Here is a 24,892-nt window from a genome sequence, read left to right as displayed (position 1 = left end):
AATGTCTATCAACCGCATGAGCATTAAGTATGTGCTCAACACTGTTGAGCCAGATACTAGTATCTATGACGGGGGCCAAGCGCTATTTGAGAGCTCAATTGACCAATGCTATGAGGCAGACAGTGTTCCGCCGAGTTATCAGCCATTACCCGAGTGGCCTTCCACTACACATCGGCATGTTTGTATAAATTGCTGCCATGAAGATTGGTCTGCTAACCATACTTAGAAATATCCCTAGCACAGGCTTTGAGGCACTATGTTTCTGCCCTTGGTGTCCAGACCGGTGGTTTAGTGATGATGACATTGAGGCTCACGTTGTAGGCCATATTCAGGAGGTCGATAAGGCGATTTGGGTCGACGATGGAAAGGACCATAATATCACACTTACCAAAGTGGTAGCTTATATCATGATGTGCGTGGAGCATCCTCCACCATACTCTTGCATATATCCAGATGGAAGTCGATGTGGGACCTTTCAGAACCCACAGGACATTCTGGACCATATCTACCAAGTGCATTGTCCCAGGCCATTCAAGTGCCCATGGCGCCCTTGTGAGGGGCCGAGCTCCGTTCAATTTGGGTACGATAGGTTCAAGGCGCATGTCAGAAGATGCCATCTTTCTCCAATCTGGTACATGTGCTGTGACTGCCATATGGTGGTGAGAAACCGGGCGGGCCTTGTTGCCCATGCATGGCATAGAAGACACCTGGAAATCGAATGTGCCCATCACAAAGACGCTCAAGCCTATGACTAGTTGCATGCTCTTCTTTCTTTGTTTGCACGCTGTTTTGTCTATTTTCTTTCGTTGCTTGTTTATTGTCTATTTCCATTATTCCGATAACTTAGCCAACAGCGAGCATTATACGGCTATCAGGAAATCTCCAGCTCAGCCATTCATATGTAGTCAGATTTACCGGAGCTAACTACGGTCATGTTAATAAAATAACGTATGATAGGCTATTATATACAAAGTTTCCCTCTTCTGTTGATTGTAATTCCCGAATTTTTCTCGTTGATTTCTTATGTATACTATAGTACTCTAACACGATTCGGTCTCAGTTGAATTTATGTTGTGCGATAGTGCTGGTGACTAGATAAATCAAGCAAAGGAAATACAAATATGACGAAATATTTCTACTCATAAACTACTACGTAGCTGCAGTTGTTGTTGAAACTACTAGTGGCCTTATTAGTAGTATTAGTGTGATCTGGCTTAAAAAGGTAATTCATGGCCTCAGGAACTACTACACCTATTGAGAAAGGATGTGGATGCTTCAAGCTTCCCCTTCCGCCTCCAGTTGCTCGGAACAGATTCAATAGAACCGCATCCTATCACCCTCCACTTGATCACATCACTCAAGTATCCGAACAAAATGAATCCAGTCCTCCTTGTGCTACTCAGTTTCATTTGTCTTGCTTTTGCCACTCAGCCCTCTCCGTGCGTCAAGATCCACATGATCGTTGCCCGACAGAGTAGCGCCTGGCCAGGGGAAGGTCGTTTGAAAGAGCTAGCTGATTATATCAAACAAAAACTCCCAAGTTCTGACTCGGAAGCGCTCCAGTATCCGGCATATGGCGATATCTGGCGATATCATTCGTCGGTGTTCGCTGGGGACAAGGCTATGGTCACTGCTATCATTAACTATACGTCACATTGTCCGGATTCAAAGATTGTGCTTCTAGGATACTCTCAGGCTAGTTGTTCATTTTGGCCATTTCGTTTTCTTTGCTAACAGCAGTCAGGGTGCTCATATCATCGGTGACATTCTTTGCGGCTCCATAGTCGAGAGGGATTTTCCACCTATCCCTCCAATTCACGATCACCTGGGTGCAAGGAGTAGGTGAGCGTCAGTCTCATAACAAAGTTAGCTACTTACCGGTCTACAGTTATCGCAGCGGTTTCAATGGGGGATCCTACATTTGTCCCAAGTCTTCCGTATGACTTCGGCACAAGCAAGAACACCGGGGTTCGACTTTCCTCTCCGAACTAGAGCTACAACTAATATGTAGAGCCAGAAGTTCCCGCGCGTGAACAACACAGTGTGCACCAAATACGACTTCATTCGGCGGTCGTATTGCGATGAGGGCGACATATACTGCGCGTCGGGGTTTTGGTTCGGGGTTCATAGAAGATACGCGGTGAAATACAAGGACGACGCGACACGTTTTGTGCTTTCGAGAGTTAATGCAACAATGTGACAGTGGTCACATGATGATTTTATGATGGGGTTAAGAAGTGGTGAGAATGCTGAGTGGAGGGCAGACATTACTGACGCCAATACAGCTATCCGTTGTGGAGGATTGGCGCTGCTCATCTACATAGCTAGAGATAATTATCCAGCTGTGCTCTTGATCAGACCTAATAGCATCAACTAAGTTCTGCACTTTAAGAGAATGTTCTCAATATTCTATGCATTTCTACAAGAGTATGTCCTGGATGATAGCGTCGGTACACGTGTTTGATTATGGAGGGCACCGAGAAATGTGATACATCACATGCAGCACTGCATGCCCAAGGCATCCATTACCAACCCCACCATTTACCAGGCCCAACTCATTCTCTATGTTCCTTGAGTTAATTCCAAAGCTGATGATATCGTGACAATGTCCCTCCATGCATCTAATCTCTTCTCTGTCCAAGGTATCGTCGCCGTCATTACAGGCGGTGGAACAGGCAGGTAGTAGTATCCCTACATCTCAGTATGATACTAACAGATACAGGCCTCGGACGGGCCATTGCCCTTGCTCTAGATGTCAACAACGCCGCCAAAGTTTTTATCCTCGGGCGTCGTGAGCAACCACTCCATGAAACAGCCGCTCAAGCGACGAATCATTCCATCATTCCCATTGTCACAGACATAACCTCGCAAGAATCTCTAGAAAATGCATACCGCACCGTAGCGGCCCAGACTTCGCACATCGACCTTCTATTTGCGAATAGCGGCACCAACGGTCCATCGGCCCTTTTACCGCCAAAACCAGACGGGTCCCCTCCAACCCTGACTGAATTTCGCGACCATCACTGGGGTCATCGAATGATCGACTTCTCCGAGGCTCTGGACGTCAACGTTACCGGCACACACTACACCATTTTGGCGTTTCTGCCGCTGCTAGACGAGGCAAACAAGCGCCGCCCACAACAAGATTCCAATGAGCTTGCACTACCGCATCCGCAAGTGATTGTGACCAGTTCCATATCGGCAATAGTAAATCGTCCATCGAGTCTAGCATATTCATTCTCGAAGGCCGCTCTACTGCATTTAGTGAAGGTGTTTGCGGCCCAGCTCGCGCCATACCGGATCCGTGTCAATGGTGTGGCCCCAGGCTTGTTCTATAGTGACCTCTCGAAACATCTATTTGAGAGAAATGGAGTGTCAGGGCGTGGAATCTCAGACGAGTCTTTTACGTCTGATTTCATTCCTATCACTCGGGCAGGCAGCGATGAGGATATTGCCGGTACGATACTGTGGATGACGAGTCGGTCAGGGGGATACTTGAATGGGGAGACAATCTTGCTTGATGGAGGCCGAGCGGCGGTTGTCAGATAGGCTTGTCGGCCATTATATATATGGTTTGTCTGTCGTCTGACTAGTAAGCTTATGCCACGATATATATTATAGTGAGTTATAGAGTGCTCGCGATGACTACGTGAGCCCTAAAGATTGACTAGTGAGGCGTGGGCAAAGAGAGAGCATCTATACATTTCCATTTCCCAGCATGGAAGAGTCATATTATCCTCACAAGACCAACAGCCATTCACCCTGTCTGGCCCATAGATCATCAAATGCATTTATTATGCCTAACTGTGCATAACTCTGTCTGACTAAGCATGTTCCACCAATGAGAAGCTACTACAATCCCCAGATCGACATCATGAATCATGACGTTTCTTATCTTATCAACGCCAATCACTTCCGCTGGCACCCAACTTTCTCCTTTTCATCATCCATACAGCAACAGACAACAACCACTGCAAACTCTATGAAACAGGGTCAATGACAACCAAAATGCAACAATGGCCAACCACCAATCTATCAAGCGCAAACCCGTCGCCTTGCCTCCGCAAGAAACGGGCATTATCCTAACCACCGCACCACGCCCACAAACCTCCAGCGGAAGGACATCAAACACAACAACACCAACACTGAGACCAACCACCAGCCATGGAAGACCCCCCGAACCATATGGACCACCACCGCCCTACTACCAAGGTCCCAATGTCGCACCTCCAGTACCAAAATCATCAATCAATCTCCGACCACCCCTCCAAACAAGCCTTTCAACCCCACCCCTCCGCAACCACAAAAGCACCCCCAACCTGCGCAATCCGCCATCCGCCCTCGCCCGCTCCGCCACCTCCCTCCCTCCCCCGGGCCCAAACGCCATCCAAAAGGCCTACGGCGAAGTCTCCCACTTCCTAGGCGGTCTAATCGCGCACCCGACCGAATCAACCCGCCACTACACAATCCTCCGACACTCCCATGGCATAGTCTTCTACCGCGGGAGCACGACCTCCATCGCCATATCCATTTTCTCAGATACACCTCTCCCCGCAGACAGAACATACTTCCTCCAAAGCCGCGGCTGGACCGGGAAAACAGGCATGAAAGCCAAGGCTCTCTTCCGGCTAACAGATGACTGGCTAGACGTGACGCCGTCATTCGCACTTCGCGCAAACCAAGTGTCTCCGGGCGATGAGCGCGCCTGGCAAAGAGACATTAACAAATTCCGCAAAAAGGCGCCGTCAAAGCTACTAAGCCACAAACTCCGCGAGACCATCGTCGCAAGAATCCCCGCCGAGGCAGGCGACGGCTACTTCCAACTGAACCTCTGTCAATCCGCGAAGAAAAAGGTCCTCTGTTCGAGTCCCGTCTTCAGGGTCCTCAGTACCTCGCTAGACCCCAGCTCACTGCGCGGCGCAAGTCTATCAACCATGCCCCTCGAGGTCGGCGCAATGGTCCTAAGTACATACGCCCAAACAGCGGCACAGGCGATCCTAAACCCAGTTACATCGGCCGTCTCAAATAGATTGTCGCCCTATAAACCAGGCACAATCACACAAACGGCAGCAGAAACAGCATACTCTCTAAGCGGGGCGGAAGATCGCGTCGCGCGCATGAGAAACCACAGAGGCAACGATGATTCAGCCCCCGCCGATGAGACGGAAAGTCGAGCCAGACAAATCCAAGAATACCAAAAGGCCGCGGCGCTGGAAAACGGCCCGCAGTCCCCCTTCCCGATGGACTTTAAAGCGCGCACTCAGCCCGAAACTCAGGGACCATTCGGCGAAACCCCGCGGTACACACTTACCAAAGTCCCGGATACAGTACTGGACAAACTACGGGGGTATTTCCTCGCCTGGGCACGCTACGACTTCGACAGGAGACCGTCAAATACACCTCCTAAGTCACCTACTCAGTTTCCAAGTTCACCATACACTCCTTACAACCCCGACACAGCACATCTGACACCATCCAACCCACCGGACCTCCAAACCCAAAGTCAGAAAAGCCCCTGGTACCCAACAATCCTCTCCATCAGTCCCTTAAACCCATCATACCAGGGCAGGGTGAACCTAAGCTCAGCGATGCAAAAAGTAACTCTCCTCCGGTTCATCGACGAAGTCCACATCCCGACTTCAAGCAGGGTGCAAATCCGTGTCATGTGTTTTCTGCGGCCGGATATCCCCCTTCCGTCTCCGTCTGGGATGACGGAGAAAGATCTTGTCGTTGCGCGAGAGAGGGCAGCCGAGGCGGAGATACTGGCGGATGCGTGTGACATTGATTGTGTGCAGGGGATACTTGAGCATCCGGCTTGGGCACCGGAGGTGGTTGGTGGTCCTGAGCGGCAGGTAGGCTGGGTTGGTCGCACGAGAGAGGGCGTGGAGAATGCAAGGACGCGGGCGGAGAAGATGGTTGAAAAAGTGCCGCTCCATTGGCTTGGGGTTCGGTCGGCGACGGCGGAGATGCGGGATCGACAGGTGGAGGTTAATGGGTTTTATATTGTTCGATAGTCGATCTTTGTTGTTGTATATTCCTTTGTATTATATATGAACAATTGTATACTAGCCATCTACCTGTCTGGACAGTACTATGGACAGATAGCTACCTAATAATAATAACGTACACTCAGGGCACTGTATTATCAAACCTCCATCCAACACCTCGGACATATTCACTAGGACTTGTCTTCCATTTCCTCAACATGGCCTTGACTTCATCATTGAGCTCCAGCTCCGCTGGATCGAGACGCGAAACCAGATTTTGTGCCAACTGGATCCTCAACGTACCATACAACGAGGTATGTTCACTCACAGGCCCATTTCCGAGGAGCAAGGCACAGGACAATATTTCCGCATGCTGAGCAGTTTCCATTGCCTCTTCCAGGAGCTTGAATTCCGCCAGAAAGGCCGGTTCCTCTGCACAACTCTCCACAAGCAGCAGCACACGACGCACAAATTCTTTGTGCGGCTCCTCAACCAACGGGTTTACCTTTGGCGAGGGAAGGATGGTGACCTGCAATTCCAGCCACGACGGAAGTACCACGGGTTGGCGATCTATGCTATTCCGCCATTCCTCGGTCCGGAGGGATTCTACATCAGCTGCGATCTCTTCCAAGAGCTTCTGATAAAGCAACTGGTGCTGGCTTTCGTATTCCGTTTCCCAATACCCACGAGTCTTAACCAGAAGGGATTCTAATGCATCCATAATCACGTCCGTCGAGACAACGAATTTGCCCTGTTCCGACGCGAATTTGATAGGATGTCTTGCAATGATGGCCGCTCGCTCGACATACTCCGTTGCTAGACTCTCGATGGTAATTCCATCGGGGACCTTTGATTTTACAGGTTCACCGAGAAGGTTCTTTAAATGGCCCAACGGCTGCCAGGTGCGACAGGAGTCTATGTATTGGCTCCAGTGTTTTCCTGCGTTTGTCTGTCTATATCCGGGGTCCCGCTTCGCGATCGCTTGGGTGACTCTCTCTAGCTCCAGCTGATGGATGCAGGATAGTGCGTAGTCGCGGCGGCGGCGGAGGAAGGACGCTGGCAGATATTCTTTCCACTTACCCAGGATCTCATCAATTATTTGGATATGGAATGGCCCAAAGTCAACGGTCTTGAGTACACTCATGTCCGCGACGGTACGACTGAGAAAGACCTTCATCCATCGCTTGTGCTGACGGGCTGACTCGTCCACCAGCGGGAGCAGAATCTTCTGTACGTACTCTGCCATGTATTCCTTAGGAAGTCTATGGTACGCGGTCTTGACGAACAAGTCAAGGGCTGGACGCTCATCTGTCAACGAAACAGTGGGAAGTTTACCGCCGTTCTCCGCATCTATCCATTCCGCTTCACTGGTCGGCTCTGCTTCTCTGGGCCCTACGACTTGGGAGGCGAAACCGGCGATAGTGCTGAAGATCACCTTTGTATCGAACGCTTTGTCAAAGAGACACAGGGCCGCAGATACTACCCGCGCCCGAACATCAATATGATGACTTTTGTTGAATAGGTTCTGCAGCACAGACACGTTCATCGTAGTTGGGAGAAATGCTGCTTCTGCGAGGATCTCGCCTAGCATTTTAACGGTGGTAATTTTGACGAAATGCTTTGGCTGATCTGCAGTTTCGCTGTTGTCTGAAGTACTCTGGTTGTACTGTTTTTTATTCTGTTCGAGGCCGTCCGTAACAAACTTCGCGAATTGTTCAATGAAGTCTTTGGCCCGGCCTGGTTGAAGTCTCCGGCCAAGGCCTATCAATCTCATGTGTCTGTGATATGATGATGCATCGGGAAGACTTTGTATCACTCGGTTTACAACATCAACAGCTAGTTCCGGTCGATCGGAAAGCCCTAAGAGGACAATAATATCAGTCACACCGGCCAGAACCGTCCCATAAGAGGTTGACTTTGGAGACAGGTCTTCGGCCGTATCTAGTAGAGACATTACCAAATCTCGTAGCAACCTAGCCGGGACTGCCTTGATGAACTTTTTCAGCGCTTGTGTGGCTCTCTTCCCAGCAGTACTGCTATCCTCTTTTGCGTACATCATGAAGCGGTCATCCAGTGAAACCCGTGGATATCTCATGGATGCGCTGTTGGGGAAAGGGCTGGAGACGAGTGGCCTTCGATCCTCGTTGGTATGTAGGAAGAGTATAGAGGACAAAATCACTGCCTCTTGGCATTCTAAAAACGGCTTGTCAAGCTTGGTTGGAGACGTCCGATCCAGAGTCCAAACCGACAGTGGATCAACCACAGCTTCGTCCTGCGGGAATGGGACAGTCTGAGACGTGGGTATCTCCTCATACATGCGACAATACAGCAATGTGACAGGGATATCCGTTGGCTCTTCGTCCGCCTCTTCCTCACAACATTCATATCTAGGGTCCCACACAAACATACCATGAGATCTAGGGTCTTGGTCAAGAAATCTAGTATTTGGTGTCCGAGTATATTGATCCTGATCAATGATTGCTGCTGCCTCAGGGGCCTCCATTGTTTCAGCCAAACCGCGAAGCCATTGTCGAAACATCTGTAGCTGCTCAAAATGCTGCTGGTTTCCAGCCACAAAGTTCTCCAGCTCAGATTTGTAGTATTGAAAAAGGCTTACAAGACTCGTTTTGTTTTTCTCTTCTCCTATACCAACGTAGGATTCAATAGCGTAGCGCAAACTGTCGACCCACTCATCACTGGGCATGACATCTAGTTCAGGTTTAGGCGTCAATGTGTCATGGAAGGGAGCCTTCATAACATTTTCCAGTCTACTCCGGAGATAAGGTGCTGCGGTTGTATACTGTAACGCGTAGTGCGCCCATCGTGTGCCAGGAACAAGGTACTGGATCGGGAGCCCCTTCGGCCAGCCCTTCCCAAGGCGGCTGATAGCAATATCAGTGTTGGTGCGTGTCTTTTGCCACAGTCTGTCTCTTCTCTCTGCAAGGTTGTCTATAAACATAATAGCAGCTTCCGCCGGTTGGGCTGGACATTCCAAGTTTGCCAGTAGGCCTTTTAACCTGTTCTTGTTCGTTATTGGTTCTTCGTCAGGCTGCACGATGCACTCGTATGCCAGGAATAGTGGAATAAGAGGGTTCAGGAGCACATTTGCAACCTCTGACTGGCTATCAAGTGGTTGATACTGTTTCAACCCTCTTATTCGGCTTTCTACAATCTTCGATATAAAGTTGAGCAGCCGGTTTATTGACCTTTTTTTACCGCCTGGTTCTTGGCTCGCAAGGAGCACGAGCTCGAGGACATTATCTAATGACTTGTTTGCCCCTTGTACAACGTCACTGAGCTGCGATATAGATGTCGGTCTGCAGGCTGGGCTAATATCAACACATGAGATAAAGCTGGCGACCTCAGAGCCTAGTATTTTGTCCTTCAGCAAATCCGGAAATACGAGCTACCTGGGTTAGCAAGGTTAAAGCAACGGCAGGCTTGACAAACCGGATCACGCAAGAATCTCTGTGTCCACTGGACCACCGAAGTAAAGATGTCTGCGGAGGAAGTCGCAAGAGCAGCGTCAACAGCCACACCCGCCCATTTTAATCGATGTTCATGATCTCTTCCTCGCCTGGCCTCTTCCTGCATCTCCCTGATAACTACTCACATTAGCCTGATTCACTAAGCATAGAACCTAACATACCCTTGTGAGAAAATGGAAGGTCGTCAGTGTGTGCGGCTCGTGCTTCCCAGCCGATTTTCAAAAGGCACTGGTCGGTCCAGCTTAGAGTCTGCACTTCTGGCGGTGTGGGTATGAATTCCTCACAACCATGAATGGCCAGCATTCTGTCAAACAAGCGTTGTCCGTCTGTATCCGGTAGTACACGTAGAGTCTCAAAGTGCCATATGGGAACGAGCTTTTTTTCTCGCTCAGACGGAGGAGACATATCAATGTCAAACCTCAACTGCTCAGAATGTTGACAAACCAATCTAATAAATGCAAGTCTTTCTGATGGCGCAATGTGTTCCAATAGCTTAGCCTCGAGAAGGGGACGAGCATCCTTCAGGTTCTCTCTTGGATCTGCCGTGGAGTTTATCAAACGCTTCAGTATTGACTCTAAAGCCATCTCGTCATCTCTGGTTGGCCGCGACCTATTATTGCTCCTTGTAAACCGTTTCACTGTCGATTCAGTAGCAGTACCAGTCGTCCCGCATCGAGCTATAGACCAGCAGCCGATAACCTCCTGAAACAGGGGCTCAGGTAGAGAGTCATCCAACAGGGTACGCATCAACCGCAACCAAAGCGGGGCCATATGTTGAAGAAATATTGTGATGTAATTGGATGGCAGATTCTTCCGGCATGCGAGCCTCAGTGCCTTCTTTATGTACTCCTCCCGAGCCCCTCCCACCCTGGTGGCGAGTAGGAAATTCTCAGACATCACATGATACAGGTCTAAGCAGAAGACTAGTCCGGGAGGCATATCGGATGGGAGGTCCCTTGCGAGCAGAGGAGTATAGGGTTTGGGAGAATCAATCAAATCATGTACTCGGTCTTTCAATACTCTCACTTGTGCTTCCAGAGGTACTGAAATGTGGCCGACAGCAACCTGCTGCACAAGATCCGCGTGCAATCGACCTAATTTCTGAACCACCGACACTAACGAGGGCCCCTCCGGCAGGCCTGACAGCAAGTCCTTCAGGAAAGTAGAACTGCACAATGGATACAAAGGTCGCAGAAGAGATGGTGACAACCGAGATGGACTCTCACGCTGTAAGAGACGAATGAGATCTTCCACGCAAGTCGATAGAATCTCCGGCTCGGCCACATGCCGACATGTTGCAATGGATTTAAACACCAGAACGATTTCCCTTACAGAAAGTTCAGTGAGAAGATCCCTGATCCCCTCCGCGCCACCAAGGGCATCCCACCCTTGTGCTTTCCATTCCTTGCTATGGAAGGCACGCGCCAAGGCACGAATGCCGGCCTCACGCACGCCATGAGAGACTGGGTCCTGAATGGCAGCTTGCAGTACGTCCGGAACAACCCGCAAGGCAATCGGTAGCCAAACGCCATATATGGCAGGAGGCAGAGCCTCCTGGTATGTCAGTTCTAGCAAGCGACGGTTGAGTTCATGGACCTGCTCAACCGACGACTGATCCTGAATGAGGCTGTGAAAATGCGATGCTAGAGCTGGGAATTCATGTCGAAGGAGAGTTTTTGGCTGAAATGCAATATTCACATCCATGATAATTGTTGTCTGACAACTATTGTGTATTGTATGCTCTGGACTGCGACCGTCTAAATATGTACTAGTGGCTCAACATCAGGTATACTGTTATGGCGTCGGATTATGTATTTTCCTCTTGCTTGGATGTCGGACTCTCTTTCGGGAAGGTTCCGAGGTCCTACATTTATTTGTATCATTTGCACATTTTGCATCTGTTTGCAAAGGGTTGTTTATTGTCGTCAGTCACCTCTCTTTTAAACGACTGGTTATTTTTTCTATTGAAGACAAGTTAAGTAAAAGCGTTTTCTCAGCGCGATAACAGTGATGTTAAATTGGGACAGTTTTCTCCCAACGTTTTCCAAAAGCTTGCGGGGCTTACTCCAAGTTACCGCTCTGTAGCCGCCAATATATATTTGCTGTGAGCGTCTCTTCTCTGGGTAGTATTTACTGCGTAGTGTAAGCTGCTAAGGTAGGGGCTGCACGGCTCTCGGTGCATATGAATTCCAGCATTAATCTTGGTTGATATTACGCAATAATCACCTATTAGTAGTGCTGGCTCATCTACAGTCAAAAGACCCCTCCGACGGTACCTGAGGAATCAATCTCCGCTGGAAGAACAAAAGTCCACAAACTAAAATAAACGCCCCACGTAGGTACCAAAAACATGCCGAGAAAGGGACAACTTTATCAAGATAAGATGATGGGGCAGGTGGGTCACGCATATCATAACGAATCGCATACGTAATAAGCGCCTTATCTGTCGCAGGTGACGATAGTAAAACAATAATGCATTGAGTTGGTATCATTGAGAGCGGAAACATAGCTATGGAGATATTAAACTACGCTTGCATATAGGCAGGCAATTCCTAACGAGAATCCCGAAATTAGGAGAATGAGCCGCGATAAAATCATTCGATCAGCGCCATCAGCTTCCTGCCCCATGTATCCCTCGGTCGGGGTGGTTTCTCTGCCGCCAAAATCTCCTGTAATCCTGTTTGCAAGTCCACCTCTTCTGGTCGCCACGCCCATGGATCCTGCCAGAACAAAATCCGGTGACCGGCGTATAAGACGAGGAAGGCGGGAATGCCGATGTAGGCGGTGAAGAAGTTGGATGCGGACCATTCCGATGGGAAGAAGCAAGTGAAGCCGTTGATGAGAGCCAAGAAAATGGCGCCACCCATGCCGATATACATGCCATAGGGCTGCATGACGGAGCGGTAGGGCTTCTCGATGCCTTGCACGTTGATGGCCTTGTTCCACCGGATGTAGATGATGCCGCAGCAGGTCCAACTGATAAACCCGGAGGTGTTGGTGAAGTTGATCAGCCAGTTAAAGACGGTGTTGCTGCCGCTCCCTACAGAGAGGTATGCGAGAAAGAGGAAGAGGGAAGAGACGCCGACCGCGTAGTAAGGGACACCCCACCGGTTGCAGGCTTTGAAGATGCTGGGGGCATTGCCCGATACCGCCAGACTGTAGAGTGAGCGGGACGACATGTAGAGGAAGGAGTTTCCGGCCGACCAGGCAGACGTGAGGATGGCCGCATTGACGATGTGATTCAGTGCGGGAATTCCGGCGTTGGCAATCGCGACGACGAAGGGGGAGGAGGAGGCATCGTGGCCATCGCCGTTTACCAACTCCGCGGCGTTGGACGGGCAGATGACGCCAATCGCAAGCGAACCTAGGAAGTAGAAGATGACGAGCCGGTAGATATAGCGACGTGCAACCTTAGGGATGTTCCGGCGCGGGGATTCCATCTCACCGCCACTGATCACCACGAGTTCGGGGGCAAAGAGGAACGCGATAGCACTCTTGACGATGCATTGTAAGAGACCGACAAAGCGACCACGATCCCCACTGACCAAGTATGTGTTCATGACACCGGGGTCTTTCCAGTAATGAAAGCCGAGACGCTGACGGTTCGGACCGCCGCCCCAGAAGAGGATGAAGGAGAGGAGGAGAAGGCCGATGAGGGTGATGATTTTGATCCCGGCAAACCAGAATTCGCTCTCTCCGTAGGCACCGACCGGAAGAAAGTTGAGTGCCACAATGACCACTAGCATGATGGTAATCCAGACGGCGATATGGACGCTAGTAGGCCAGTACTCGATGACCATGGACGCGGCGACGATTTCATAGGCTGCCAGAATCGCTAACGAGTACCAGTACAGGTATCCCATGGCGAAGCCCAAGCTCCGTGAGACATAGCGAAAACCATGATAGCTCATGGTGCCACCGTGGACTGGCATGTAGGCACCGACTTCGGCGATTCCAGTGACGATCGCATAAATGAGTGCGGAGATGAAGGTGTAGCCCAGGAGCAGAGACAATGGCCCACCAATGACTAGCGCTTGACCCGAACCCACGAACAGACCGGTTCCAATTGTACCTCCCAATGCCATCAGCTGTACATGTCGATTTTTGAGACCACGTTGGGTATTCATGTATCGCTCATCGAGCAGGTCGGCCTCCACCATGGCCTGCATGGTGCCCGACTTGACATCGCCGGACTCAGGGTCATGGGAATGGGACGCCGCCGGAGCGACAGTGGGCTTTTCTCCGGAACCCATGTTGCCGTAGTCCAGAGTAGGGGGAAGGATTCAGCAACCAGAGTAATGTGTTGGTTTTGAGAAATGGTCAGCAGTGAGAGATGAGGCCACGCGCGGGACACCCTCGGTTATAAAGTCGCAAGACGATGCGGGCCAAGAAGCGCAACGAACAAGCCACTGGTCTCGGGCGTAACATTTGTTGCCTTATCGGCAGCTTCATACAGTGACCTCGCACCGTATTTGTCTTAGTCTGGCTTCATTCACGGGAAGAACTCGGCTGGTACGCGCGCTCACTGGTTGGGTCGGCCAAGAACCTGGGCGGACATGAACTGGAAATTGCGACCGGATGCTGATAAGAAGGAATCAACATGCGGGGAAATTTGCATACTTGTCGTGTTGACCCTCCGGTGATTGGAGGGGGAGGCTCAGGTGGCTTGTTTTAGGGTTCACGCTTATCAGTGGTTGACTTCCTTCGTCTCGCTCTTGTCCATGGCCAAGTGCCCCGTGGCTTCCTCTAAGGGCTCATGTTGAATGGGGTCCGGAGACACAGTGCGATAATGTCAATTCCATTACAATCAATTTGCATTCAACTCATTCAGGTCCGCTGAAAGTATCATGTCATATCTACCAAGGGAGAACCCCGATAAGAGATCCCATGTGAAAACCGGAGATATCAACCAAATCACTCGAGCCGACCACGACCACCTTCTTTAGCCTTACCACCTGCATGAGAATCCCTCATCTACGCCACTCTGCGGACTAATTTATTGCCCCGGATAGTTAAATCTTAATTCACCGGTCCGGACACCGGTCCGGATGCTGGGGGTGTGGTTATCATGGAATCGTCAGGGCGTGTGCACGTCAAACTGAAGCATATCGGGAGAGACCCACGGACATCTCGCTTATGGTTCACTCTGCATTAGTCGCGATTTCTGCAATCGCGCCCAGTGATGTCCAATAAGGGCGTACTGACAACGGTTTCGATAGCGGGCCGGTATGCACAACAATGCCGGTGACCGGACATACCCATGAGAAGTGCGAGATCATGGAGCATGCGACAAGATCCCTTCGTCAGCGAATCTCATTTATCCCCCAGTTATATACCGCACAGAGCCGGATGACGATAAGTCCATCCAATGTTCATAAATGCTATCTTCAAAAGAGATCAAAGCACGTTTACGCGAGCGTCGCAAGCCAAGTATAACCCAAGGATAACCATTGTACCACTTTCGCCAAGGGTCCATAGGGCCGAGCTGATAGTCCGATTCAAGTATACTGGTCACGCCCCCATCCGCTGATCCGATCCCAGTTCACTACCAAAATTCTTCCGCCACGCTCTTGACCCTCACGCTCAAGCCGCCGGAGAAGTCGCATGTCCTGCTGAGAAAGGACCTTGCCGTCCACCCTTCGTTCCCATGCGGCCTGGGTAACCACCGGGGCCAAATCCTCCGTGATACCGGCTTCGTCTCGGTTCCGTGCGTAGATGTGCTGGGATCCTACCTCCTGGGAGAACAGCCACACGGACCCAACAACCGCATACCGGCGTTCCAGGAGCCAGATAATCGGCCAGGTGATCAGCCACAGTTGAAGAATAAGACAGGTATAGTACACAAAGTTATTGTTCCGGGCACGGTTAATCCAATGCGGCGAGTAGACCGTAAACGACCGGTTGGGGAAGGATGTGGAGATGTCGATGTTGCCTTGGTAGTTGAGGGACCGTAGATGAGAAGTTAAAGTAGAATGGATGATGGATGAGTTGAAGTTCTCCATGTGCCGGGTGAACGTGAAGCTGCACCAGCAGATTAGTATCATATGTGTTAAGCAAACGAAGTCAACACAACAAACATACGATTTGACAGGCGATGGGTCCTGGCAGAACCGCTCACACCAGCCCATGAGATCCGGCCCTGCATCATCCTCGACCAACCCGACATTCTCAGCATCAGTGCCGTCTTCTACGCTTGGTAGCCTGATACCTCTCCCTCTTGCGTGGCGCTTCCAGGTACGCGACCGACATCGTCCACCCCGATATATCTTCTGCCCATCCCCGTCCCGCGCTACGCGCAACTGAAACCAGCCCGCATCGCAATCGGGGTCTCCCACCAAATAGTTCGTCATATTGATCCTGAAGTCAAAGTCGACCACTGACTCCGTGCGATTTTCCTTGCGATCATTTCGGTCGGGATGGGTCTCTTGGTGTGCACCACGGACACTTAGACACGGTCGTGGGGGAATGCGAGCCTCATGACTGATAAGACTGTGAAGTGCGGCGGGATCTTTGCTCAAAAAGGGCGACATGGTCGTGGACGGTCGCTCGGTTATGTCAGCTCTGTCATTATCTTGTACTTGATTCTCGGCGACCGGGAGAGCCGCTGCGGACGGCCCAGCCAGAGGAGGAAGAGAGTCGTTGTCGACATTGCCTAAAGAGGGTTGCCCTGAGACGACCTGTTCGTACGGAGGAGGAAGATCATTGAGATCGCAATTCTGCTGTAGCTTGCCCATCATATGACTATAGTGCTGATCTGGGCTCTGGATAAGAGTGTGGAATGAAAGGTTGTCAATCCTAAGGCTGGAAACCGTGCCGCGATGAGATAATTCGTTATCTGTCACATGTCATCGTTGCTGCCTGATAAACGGGGCCTTGGCATAAGGCAGAAGCACTGCCAAGAACCTGTTCATATAAAAAGAGGTGGTCTGGGTAGACTGCCCAGTTGCCTACAAGTCTTGGGGCCCTTTCAGCTAGTCCACAGTGCTATGGCTGTCAAGTGTCAACATTGCCCTATTCTGAGCCCCGCACGCGCTGGATTACTCCATACACATTTCCCCACTTTGTGTTCTCGCATTCTCCACCCAGAAACACACTCGGAGAGACCCACCCAGCAGTCGAAATACTACTGCTAGTTAAATATGTATTCACAGTGGACTGTAATATCTTGAGAAAGTCTCAGAGAAAGCCACAGGACATCACGTAGCCCTCAACAGGCTCATCTCAGAATACACTGCCAGGGTTGTTTGTTCGGCATCAGTCACTACCCTGCCGTAAGTTTCCATTACCCATCGTCAGGCCATATCGCTAACATATACCGGTGTATCAAGAGTGACAATATGCGTCTAAGTGTACCAGGCTGGGTAGCCGACTGAGATTGTCCATTGCAACACTATAGAGCGAAGTATCTCTATCCCTCTACAGCTTGGCTTAGAATTACTTTACGAGTATCGCCCTTATCCCGCAGAAATCACCACTCAAACCTTGCCGCGTCCTGTCCATACGACCAAGTTCTGACGGCAAGGTCTCTGTTTTTAATATACAAAGAAGGAACAGAAACCGTCAACGGACTACTAGGAGTTACTACTCTATTACATAGTGTACTACTAAACCGCAAATGAGGTTTCGCTAGGTTTCCAGGGATAGCTAATGATGCTGCGTTGCAGGGCTGTCTCCTGAAGTTGTCACGAGAATACCTCTTTATTGTGGGTGGACATCGATATCTCACATAATTATACATTCTGTATCCTCTAAAACCGTCTTTACGATTTCTTAAATCAACATCCTTACCAGGCCACCAGGTGTCGGACACCAAACGCGTAACTTTACGCTGTTGCCCACCCAGCCAATGCTGTATTGAGTGAGCTTGCTCATCATAGCAAGGACATTTGGTCCATAGTCTCACTTCAGACGTTGGACCATGTCGATAACTAAATGGTGATCTCTGGAGGAAGATGCGACCGAGTCATAACACCTGGTGTTAGCCTCTACAGCATGTTCCACTTCGTTGCACACGTGGTTCTTCGTGTGGGATTAAAAGCGTTTAGCGTATCAAAGCCCATATCCAGAGAAATTGAAGAGATTTCCGTAGCAGATACACAATATGGTATGCGGAGAAAATCGGACCGGTCGACCCAGGGAAGTGTGACTGACATTGAGGGAGAATCCTACTGAAAGGAGCATACAGAAACATGCCTTTCCGCATAAATGATGTGATCGTCAGGTACAACAACCCAAATTACCTGATTTTCCCCGGACTCCCGGAGCATAAAAGTAGGTTATAATTCCCGCATCACTCACATATTTCTGTGGTCTGTGATCATGCTACTCGGAGATACACTCCGCAGTGGATTAGTTCATAGTGCCATGCAGGATAATAGAGATCGTCGCGAATCGACTATACGTGCAACGGCTACTTAGGGAATCGAGGTTTCAACTCCCGACTCGCGTTCTCCACTATACCCCATCCTCCACGGACCGAAACACCTCCAGTGCTGAGTTAATTAATTAATTTCCCCACATTTCTGCACGGGGTCCAGTCGGAAAAATTGTCATGACGCCTGTTTCAACATTTCCTGCAATCTGACTTGACCATCTTGCTTGCAAGCGCTTAACTGGGTCCGTTCCAAAAAGAGACATGGAGCTGTTTTAGGTAGTCTGGATCAAGAGCGGAGCATCGTCCGATACATATGTGGGCCCAGGATGTCGACCGGGCGCGCATTTCTCCAGATTATAAGAACACCTGGACCTCAAGGAGCTGGCTGCCGTTCAGAAACAGGAAGTGCAGAGCCAGCAGCAACGCATTGTCACTCGAAGCAAGAATCATGAAGCTTAGCCCTTCACTTCTTACTGCGGCCGGCCTGGTGTCGGCCCAATTGGCCTTTGCCCTTCCCCAAGCGTCATCTTCAACCGTCTCGCCCAGTCCGAGTCCATCTGCTACACCCGGCTCCTTCGTTACCACTTCAGGTCTCAATTTCGTGATTGATGGCAAGACAGGATACTTTGCCGGTTCCAACTCATACTGGATTGGATTCCAGAAAAACAATGATGATGTGGATCTCGTGTTCAGTCACTTGCAGGAATCCGGTCTCAAGATCCTTCGTGTCTGGGGGTTCAATGATGTCAACGAGAAGCCCACTGATGGCTCTGTTTACTACCATCTTCTGGCGGATGGTACGGCAACCGTCAATGAGGGGGAAGACGGCCTTCAACGGTTAGACTACGTGGTCTCCTCGGCAGAGAAGCATGGTATTAAGTTGATCATTAACTTCGTCAACTTCTGGGATGATTATGGTGGTATCAATGCGTACGTCAAGGCGTTCGGTGGATCAAAGGAGGAATTCTACACCAACGACGCCATGCAGGAAGCCTATCGCGCTTACATCAAGGCCGTCATTTCGCGGTACAGTGACTCTTCGGCTATCTTTGCATGGGAATTGGCCAATGAGCCCCGTTGCCAGGGCTGTGAAACCACCGTATTGTATAACTGGATCGAGAGTACCAGCCAGTATATTAAGTCGTTGGACTCGAAGCATTTGGTTTGCATTGGTGATGGTAAGTGAGTTTGGTCTTGTCCAGTATCACAAACTAACAAAAGCAGAGGGCTTCGGCCTCGAGACTGGCTCGGACGGAAGCTACCCGTACCAATACTCTGAGGGAAGTGACTTCGCCAAGAACCTGGCCATTCCCACGATCGACTTCGGAACCTTCCATCTCTATCCCAGCAGCTGTAAGTTTATATTGAGAGCAAGCCCAACGGTGGAAGCTAATGTTATTAGGGGGAACCACAAATGACTGGGGCAACGGCTGGGTCACCTCGCACGGGGCAGCCTGCAAGGCGGCTGGAAAGCCTTGCATGTTCGAGGAGTACGGAGTGACCTCGGATCATTGTGCCGTTGAGAAACCCTGGCAAAACACGGCACTGAACACGACTGCCATTTCTGCTGACCTCTACTGGCAATACGGAGATCAATTGAGCGGTGGACCATCGCCAGACGATGGCAACACCTTCTACTACGGAACCGATGAGTTCAAGTGTCTCGTGACTGACCATGTTGCAGCTATCAATAGTCGTAAGTGATACGAACTGCGCATGTGAGATGGTGAAGAAATAGTTGTACAAGAAAGTGCTTGTTGACGAACGTATCTTTGAAATCAAATGAAGACAAACTTCACTCTAAGATATCGCTCAAATTCCCATTCCTTCACTAGCGGCACATGTACGGTGTAGTATTTCCTTGAGTGCGTAATGCAACACCTTCTCACCTGGTGGATTTGTTACAACGAAAGTTATATGTAATACCAGAGGGGAATGGGATGGCACAGCCTTGTGAGATAGCATAACCATCATAGCCCCTTCGGGATTTTAAGTAATCGACCGCTATTTGTGAAAGAAACAAGAATATATTGAGATCGGCTCAGCTTCATATACGTCTAAGCTGCATGGCACATATTACCCTAGTAGTTGTAATCATAAGCAATTCTGCCCCTATGTCCCTGGAGATGATTATACGAAGTATACAATTTCTTGATCACTCATTTGCTCTCCACAACTTGATTGGATACTATGAAGGCAGTACGAGATGTAGTGGAGAAGTAGAACAGGAGTGAGACTCTTTTGCACCTGCCACCAGCTTTGGGGGTGAGGTTGGGGACGTATATTCCCTGGTCAGGTTTATTCAATGTGGAGATTTAGATCTTCCCGCTAGTTAATTTATTCCCCTACTAATGACGTTACTTCTCCGCATGTGCTCCATAAAATTAACTGATTCTGTCTTTTCAGTGATCAAATATCTGCCGTTCGGCATATATTCAATGTTTATCAGATTCATCATACCCTTATATAAAGCTTTTTGCCATTTTCAGCTCACTATCTCTCATATCTTTACCACATCTATCCTTCGCTTCAGTCTATGCGCATCACTGCTCAATTGACCACAAGATAAAAGCATGCATCATTATGTCTACTTGCGCGCAGGAGCTTCATACGTTATCACGGCTGCTGACCTTCTATAATGCCTTGAAAGGCTATGAAGACTGGAATAATACCTCGCCGAACGCTCGAACTCCCCAACGAAGAGGAGAATAACTTTGCAAATAGCGTTGAGGGGGAGATCAGCTCAAACATCGCAGAGTACGCAAGAGTGCGCCAGTACCAAAGGATTCTTCCTCTTGTCCCATTCTAACAGGGTTAATCGAAGGGTTGAACACACCCAGAATAAGATGTTGATACTTTGAGGCCTAGGGCACATATATCCTTTACTGTGAAATGACCGAAGTGCCGGTAGTACCGAAGACGAGGAAGTGGGAAAATATCTAACACTAACTTCCGAAGCTAGTGCGGACGTCAGGATAGAGACAGCTTTTGAGTGCAGCCTCTGCCTGGTGAGCATTCACAGTTCATTCTGGCCTCACTACCAAGCTGGAGTCAGCCTGATCGTTGGATATCATATGTTCTTCCCGCTTTTTCACACATTATTAGAAAGGGAAGGAACAAAGGGGAGGAATCAGAGAGGGTGTAAATAGGTGGCGGCAATCTTTAACAACAAGACAACTATTTCCCCCGATTTGATTCTATTCGGTACGCGTGCCTCGTTTGACTATTATTTTATATTAAAAGCATATGTACATACCGAGCCGATCGAGGCGCTATATGGCGTTCCAGGTGAGGAATACCTGAGCTTGAGGTGCTGTTAAACAAGCGACACCTTGCTCTAGAGGACCGAAATGGGGTGCACCAACTATCTGAAGTGCACTGGAAAGGAATCTAATGCGTACCTATCTGATTGGGAAACTAGTGATTATATCTTCCCGATTGAGTGATATCAATAGGACACAAGAGCAGGATAGAAAAGGTGGAAATCTCTCTGGTCAGAGAAGAGACTTGGGAGACAACGAAGACAACAACGCGCGTGAATGGAAGACAGTAACGTTTCTTCGAAGGAAAGAAGAGCATGGTTGTCAGCGGAATCTATATCTTCTCATTCCCATTTTTATCCCTTTTCATCTCCTGTGTTCTCATTTAGTCCGACGAGTCGCTACAGTGTCTATCCTCGTGAAGCTCTCGGCGTGAAAGCAGTTGTGTGAAGCTCAGCTGACACGGTTACTCGGCGCTGTCAGTCGGTCTCCTGAAGGATAGTAGGGAGAATCCAACACTGCTTTAATACTCAGTAAGTTGTTGCATTGCATTGAGTTGGACTGAACAGTCAGTTGCTAATTCATAAAGCTACCTGATCAATAGCCTTTTCTCCTCTCCCCTTGGCCAATCAAGGCTCAAGAAAGCTGGTCTATTAAGCAACTTTAGCTGCCACACCGAATCTCGGCTTCTCCGACATTAAATCCTTCAAGACACAAAGTGCATTCGTACGAGTCATATATGTTAAAGGGCGTTCAAAAAGAAAACAGTCGCAATTCCTTCATCTTACCCCAGGTTCCTTCACATACGTCCTAGAACCAGGTCAGAAAGATAATCGATGAAATAGCGCCCCCTCCCCAGGCTGTTTCTCTTTTATACACACAGCGTCCCTTGACTCGAGGAGGGGTATATCTGATTCCGCATATATTCTAAACCCGCGCGCTCTGAGGGTGCCTTAGGCATATGCCGATCCTGTTGCATGGCAATAGCCGTACCATGTCCCTCTTGGTCGTGAGTGTGGTAACTGTACATGGGCCAAGAAGGGGTCGGACCTGGTGATACGAGGACTTGGTTAAGAAATATCCAAGCATCTAGGTTACCGTGCGGCAGTACCTGCCCAACTGTGTCCGAGTTTCTATCGAAAAGACATCACTAGGTGCCGTTGAGTATTGCATCTTAGTACGTGCATCCATCCACCGACATTCACGGAACCCTGCCAGGCTCTGGGTGTTGACCCCGAGAAGCGGCTTATGCCAGAAGAGGCGCATGCCCCGGTTAGGCTACTGCCATAGTAGGTTAATGGAATCTGATAGATATTGCAGTACAAAGAGTCTACCATTCGTGGGGGTATACTGGCCGACGATTGCGCCTTGGGGAAGATACTAATCATCTTAGCATTTATCTGCCAGGCCAGAATTCAGTCTATGAATAGAAAGAAGTACAAGCCAATGTCAATTCTTCTACCTACTAGCATCGTAGGTACTTGGGCCACGCAGTTAGCGGAAAACTGCGGGAAATAGTTGGCGTTTGAGATATACCATGGCTTCATATCACAGATTAGCGACGCTGTCTAAAAGGCCTGAACAGTAGAGAGACTAGATAAATTTATTCTGAAGCTGGATAGCCTAGATCCGAAAAAGCCCTGCTACCGCGCGAACAGTAGATATCAGCTTATATCAGAAATGGGCGCAACGTACAATCACGGAGAGTTATCGCTGGGAACGTGGAAAGACTTGTCGGTCCAAGCGTCACGTCAAGAGGGAGGACCGCCTGGGCGCCGAGAGAGAGGATCAAGACGATCAGCCCACGCTCCGGGGCCACCAGACGGAAATTCAGCCATAGAATTCGAACACGGATCCCAGCTGGCTTTCCTCCTGGCTTGTTCTTGGGCACACCTCAGTCCGCTGCCTCTGTGAACTCTTTCTATCGAAACGAAAAGTGTAACCAGGAGGCGGGTCTCTGGGCGGAACCCAAGTCCGGGTGGGTGTCGTTCAATGACTGGTCTGCTCAGGAGTGGAAGGATATCGACACGGCTCGTCCGCTCGCGGGGCCGAATGACGAAAAGCTCGTTGTCAGTTGTAGCCGACTCCAAGGTCAACGGGAATTAGGATATTGTGGAAGGTAACGTCACCATTGCCGGCATCGATGCCATGGGAGTGGAATGGCCGATTGGGAAATCGCTACAAAGCACGACTATCGATTACCACAACGAGACGTTCATGCCTGTTTTCCTAGGCCCTACCGACCGACCGTCAGCATGCGCCCATGGGCGGCGAGATCATCGAGGTCAAGAATACCCAGGGCCAAGTCTACCTCCAGGTTGCTGCCAAGAATGGCCACCTGTCCGGCCACCGGAGGCTGGTCTGGAACCCGTATATGATCACGAGACGCAGAGAAAAGCTCAAGGGTGTCCATGATTTTTACGATCTGGACGCTCCGGACAATGCCGGGTCATGCCAAGAAGGGTGACAACATCTCATATTTCCAATTCGGGAGTTCCGATGTGGTTGTCGTCTTCGAGAAGGTCACTTTAAAGTCCGGTTTGCAGCTGGGTGAGACGAAATTGAACGTGAGGTCCGAATTGGCCAGGTTCCAGGGACGCGGGGGCGATATTGTCTTGGGCATACTGTCAACAAAGGCTTAGTTCTTTTCTTGGCTGCTCTTGATCTGTGATGTAACCGTTGGGGTAAAACGAAATGGCACTTTTATCATTCGTTCATTTGCTGATCCTGCGGATCCTTCGGGATCGGATGTAAGCAGGCGGAAGCATGTCAGACGGAGCACACGGATGCCCGTTCTGTCACGGCATCTATGGAATACTTATGCCTAGACCCGGTGATTACCAACCCAAAGCCGAAATGCGCATGCGATGATAGTCATGTGACCGGTCGCGGTTTGTTTGCCCACATGACACGATATTGCCACACGCGCGATATACGACCTTGAAGTGTCAGTTCTCGATTTTTGCTAAAGCGTAAGTGTACAAAAGTCACTTCATCATAGAAATACCTGACTTGTTTATGTTACCCGCATAGCTTTGAGGACTAGTTCGTTGCTGTAGATACTAGTACGTTCGATCCGACTTTGTTATAAAATATATATCCACGGAATAGGTGTAAATGAGCTGTTTAGCCTGAACTTGCGAACCCATGCCAACCACAGGGACATGAATACTACATCCGGAAAGATTATGTAGAGAAAAGCTGGCATCAAGCTATGAGAATATAGTCACAGCTATTGGGAGGGATGCCTATACTCCGCAACGTTCCGCCTACAACGGCAGACGGAAGTATACAGCAACAGAAACTCTAAAAGTTCAAGAAGCTACTAAAATAGCCCCGGAATTACCAATCGAATGGTAAGCTACGAAATTTTTAATCAGCACAGATAGATCTGTGCATTCCAGCATCCTCTACAGAGGTATCAGCCCAGTTCGGGATTAAGTCTTCGGCCATCGGGACTGTCCGAAACGCAACGCAAAGACCCATATGAACAGAACGTGGCGATCCAGATAAGATCATGCAAAGGACGCCGTGAGAGCCTCAATCCGGACCGTTCATTCATGATTCAAGCGAGTAGTACGTAGGAATGGCGAAAATAGTACAAGCTCTTGGACATCTGGATCACCTGACATTCAAAAATGTAGGCAGTGTGGTGGCGTGTGGAGAAGCAATCGTGGGCCGGAAGATGATTGATCCCGAAAGACAGGGCCGACCTTTGCCTGGAAGGGAAGTTTCTACGCAAGCGAAAGAGTTCCAGAGGTTCCAGGTCGGTTGTCGTGGAGT

The 24,892-nt window shown here is 49.6% G+C and overlaps 8 protein-coding genes across 8 annotated transcripts; 5 read left to right on the top strand and 3 right to left on the bottom strand.

Annotated features, from left to right (window-relative positions):
* Position 1: 1 nt before the first annotated feature.
* On the top strand, positions 2 to 238 carry BDV37DRAFT_284360 (uncharacterized protein; the record flags this gene model as incomplete). The annotated part of the gene is made up of 2 exons (XM_032087485.1): positions 2 to 178; positions 227 to 238. The coding sequence occupies 2 exons, from the start codon at positions 2 to 4 to the stop codon at positions 236 to 238; spliced, it is 189 nt and encodes a 62-aa protein (XP_031940184.1).
* A 1,031-nt stretch (positions 239 to 1,269) lies between these two features.
* On the top strand, positions 1,270 to 2,514 carry BDV37DRAFT_251778 (putative acetyl xylan esterase (Axe1)). The gene is made up of 3 exons (XM_032082351.1): positions 1,270 to 1,695; positions 1,745 to 1,838; positions 1,889 to 2,514. The coding sequence occupies exons 1-3, from the start codon at positions 1,375 to 1,377 to the stop codon at positions 1,990 to 1,992; spliced, it is 519 nt and encodes a 172-aa protein (XP_031940183.1). The 5' UTR covers positions 1,270 to 1,374; the 3' UTR covers positions 1,993 to 2,514.
* Positions 2,515 to 2,605: 91 nt separating this feature from the next.
* BDV37DRAFT_284358 (SDR family NAD(P)-dependent oxidoreductase) lies at positions 2,606 to 3,549 on the top strand (the record flags this gene model as incomplete). Its single annotated transcript, XM_032087484.1, has 2 exons — positions 2,606 to 2,666; positions 2,723 to 3,549. 2 exons carry the CDS (start codon positions 2,606 to 2,608, stop codon positions 3,547 to 3,549), a joined length of 888 nt encoding a protein of 295 aa, XP_031940182.1.
* A 234-nt stretch (positions 3,550 to 3,783) lies between these two features.
* On the top strand, positions 3,784 to 6,056 carry BDV37DRAFT_152399 (LipA and NB-ARC domain protein). Its single transcript, XM_032079005.1, has one exon. It carries the CDS (start codon positions 4,017 to 4,019, stop codon positions 6,012 to 6,014), a length of 1,998 nt encoding a protein of 665 aa, XP_031940181.1. The 5' UTR covers positions 3,784 to 4,016; the 3' UTR covers positions 6,015 to 6,056.
* A 73-nt stretch (positions 6,057 to 6,129) lies between these two features.
* On the bottom strand, positions 6,130 to 11,179 carry BDV37DRAFT_284356 (uncharacterized protein; the record flags this gene model as incomplete). Its single annotated transcript, XM_032087483.1, has 3 exons — positions 6,130 to 9,393; positions 9,438 to 9,592; positions 9,637 to 11,179. The coding sequence occupies 3 exons, from the start codon at positions 11,177 to 11,179 to the stop codon at positions 6,130 to 6,132; spliced, it is 4,962 nt and encodes a 1,653-aa protein (XP_031940180.1).
* A 418-nt stretch (positions 11,180 to 11,597) lies between these two features.
* Positions 11,598 to 14,220, bottom strand: BDV37DRAFT_152381 (proline permease PrnB). Its single transcript, XM_032079004.1, has one exon. It carries the CDS (start codon positions 13,726 to 13,728, stop codon positions 12,070 to 12,072), a length of 1,659 nt encoding a protein of 552 aa, XP_031940179.1. The 5' UTR covers positions 13,729 to 14,220; the 3' UTR covers positions 11,598 to 12,069.
* A 753-nt stretch (positions 14,221 to 14,973) lies between these two features.
* Positions 14,974 to 16,209, bottom strand: BDV37DRAFT_272573 (uncharacterized protein; the record flags this gene model as incomplete). The annotated part of the gene is made up of 2 exons (XM_032084894.1): positions 14,974 to 15,496; positions 15,557 to 16,209. 2 exons carry the CDS (start codon positions 16,207 to 16,209, stop codon positions 14,974 to 14,976), a joined length of 1,176 nt encoding a protein of 391 aa, XP_031940178.1.
* Positions 16,210 to 18,297: 2,088 nt separating this feature from the next.
* Positions 18,298 to 19,553, top strand: BDV37DRAFT_272572 (glycoside hydrolase 5 family protein; the record flags this gene model as incomplete). The annotated part of the gene is made up of 3 exons (XM_032084893.1): positions 18,298 to 19,027; positions 19,074 to 19,202; positions 19,252 to 19,553. 3 exons carry the CDS (start codon positions 18,298 to 18,300, stop codon positions 19,551 to 19,553), a joined length of 1,161 nt encoding a protein of 386 aa, XP_031940177.1.
* Positions 19,554 to 24,892: the final 5,339 nt, after the last annotated feature.

This window comes from Aspergillus pseudonomiae, assembly GCF_009193645.1.
Source record: "Aspergillus pseudonomiae strain CBS 119388 unplaced genomic scaffold BDV37scaffold_46, whole genome shotgun sequence".
NCBI lineage: Eukaryota > Fungi > Ascomycota > Eurotiomycetes > Eurotiales > Aspergillaceae > Aspergillus > Aspergillus pseudonomiae.
Note: the sequence above shows the minus strand (reverse complement) of the source record. Positions and strands in the feature narration are given on the sequence as shown.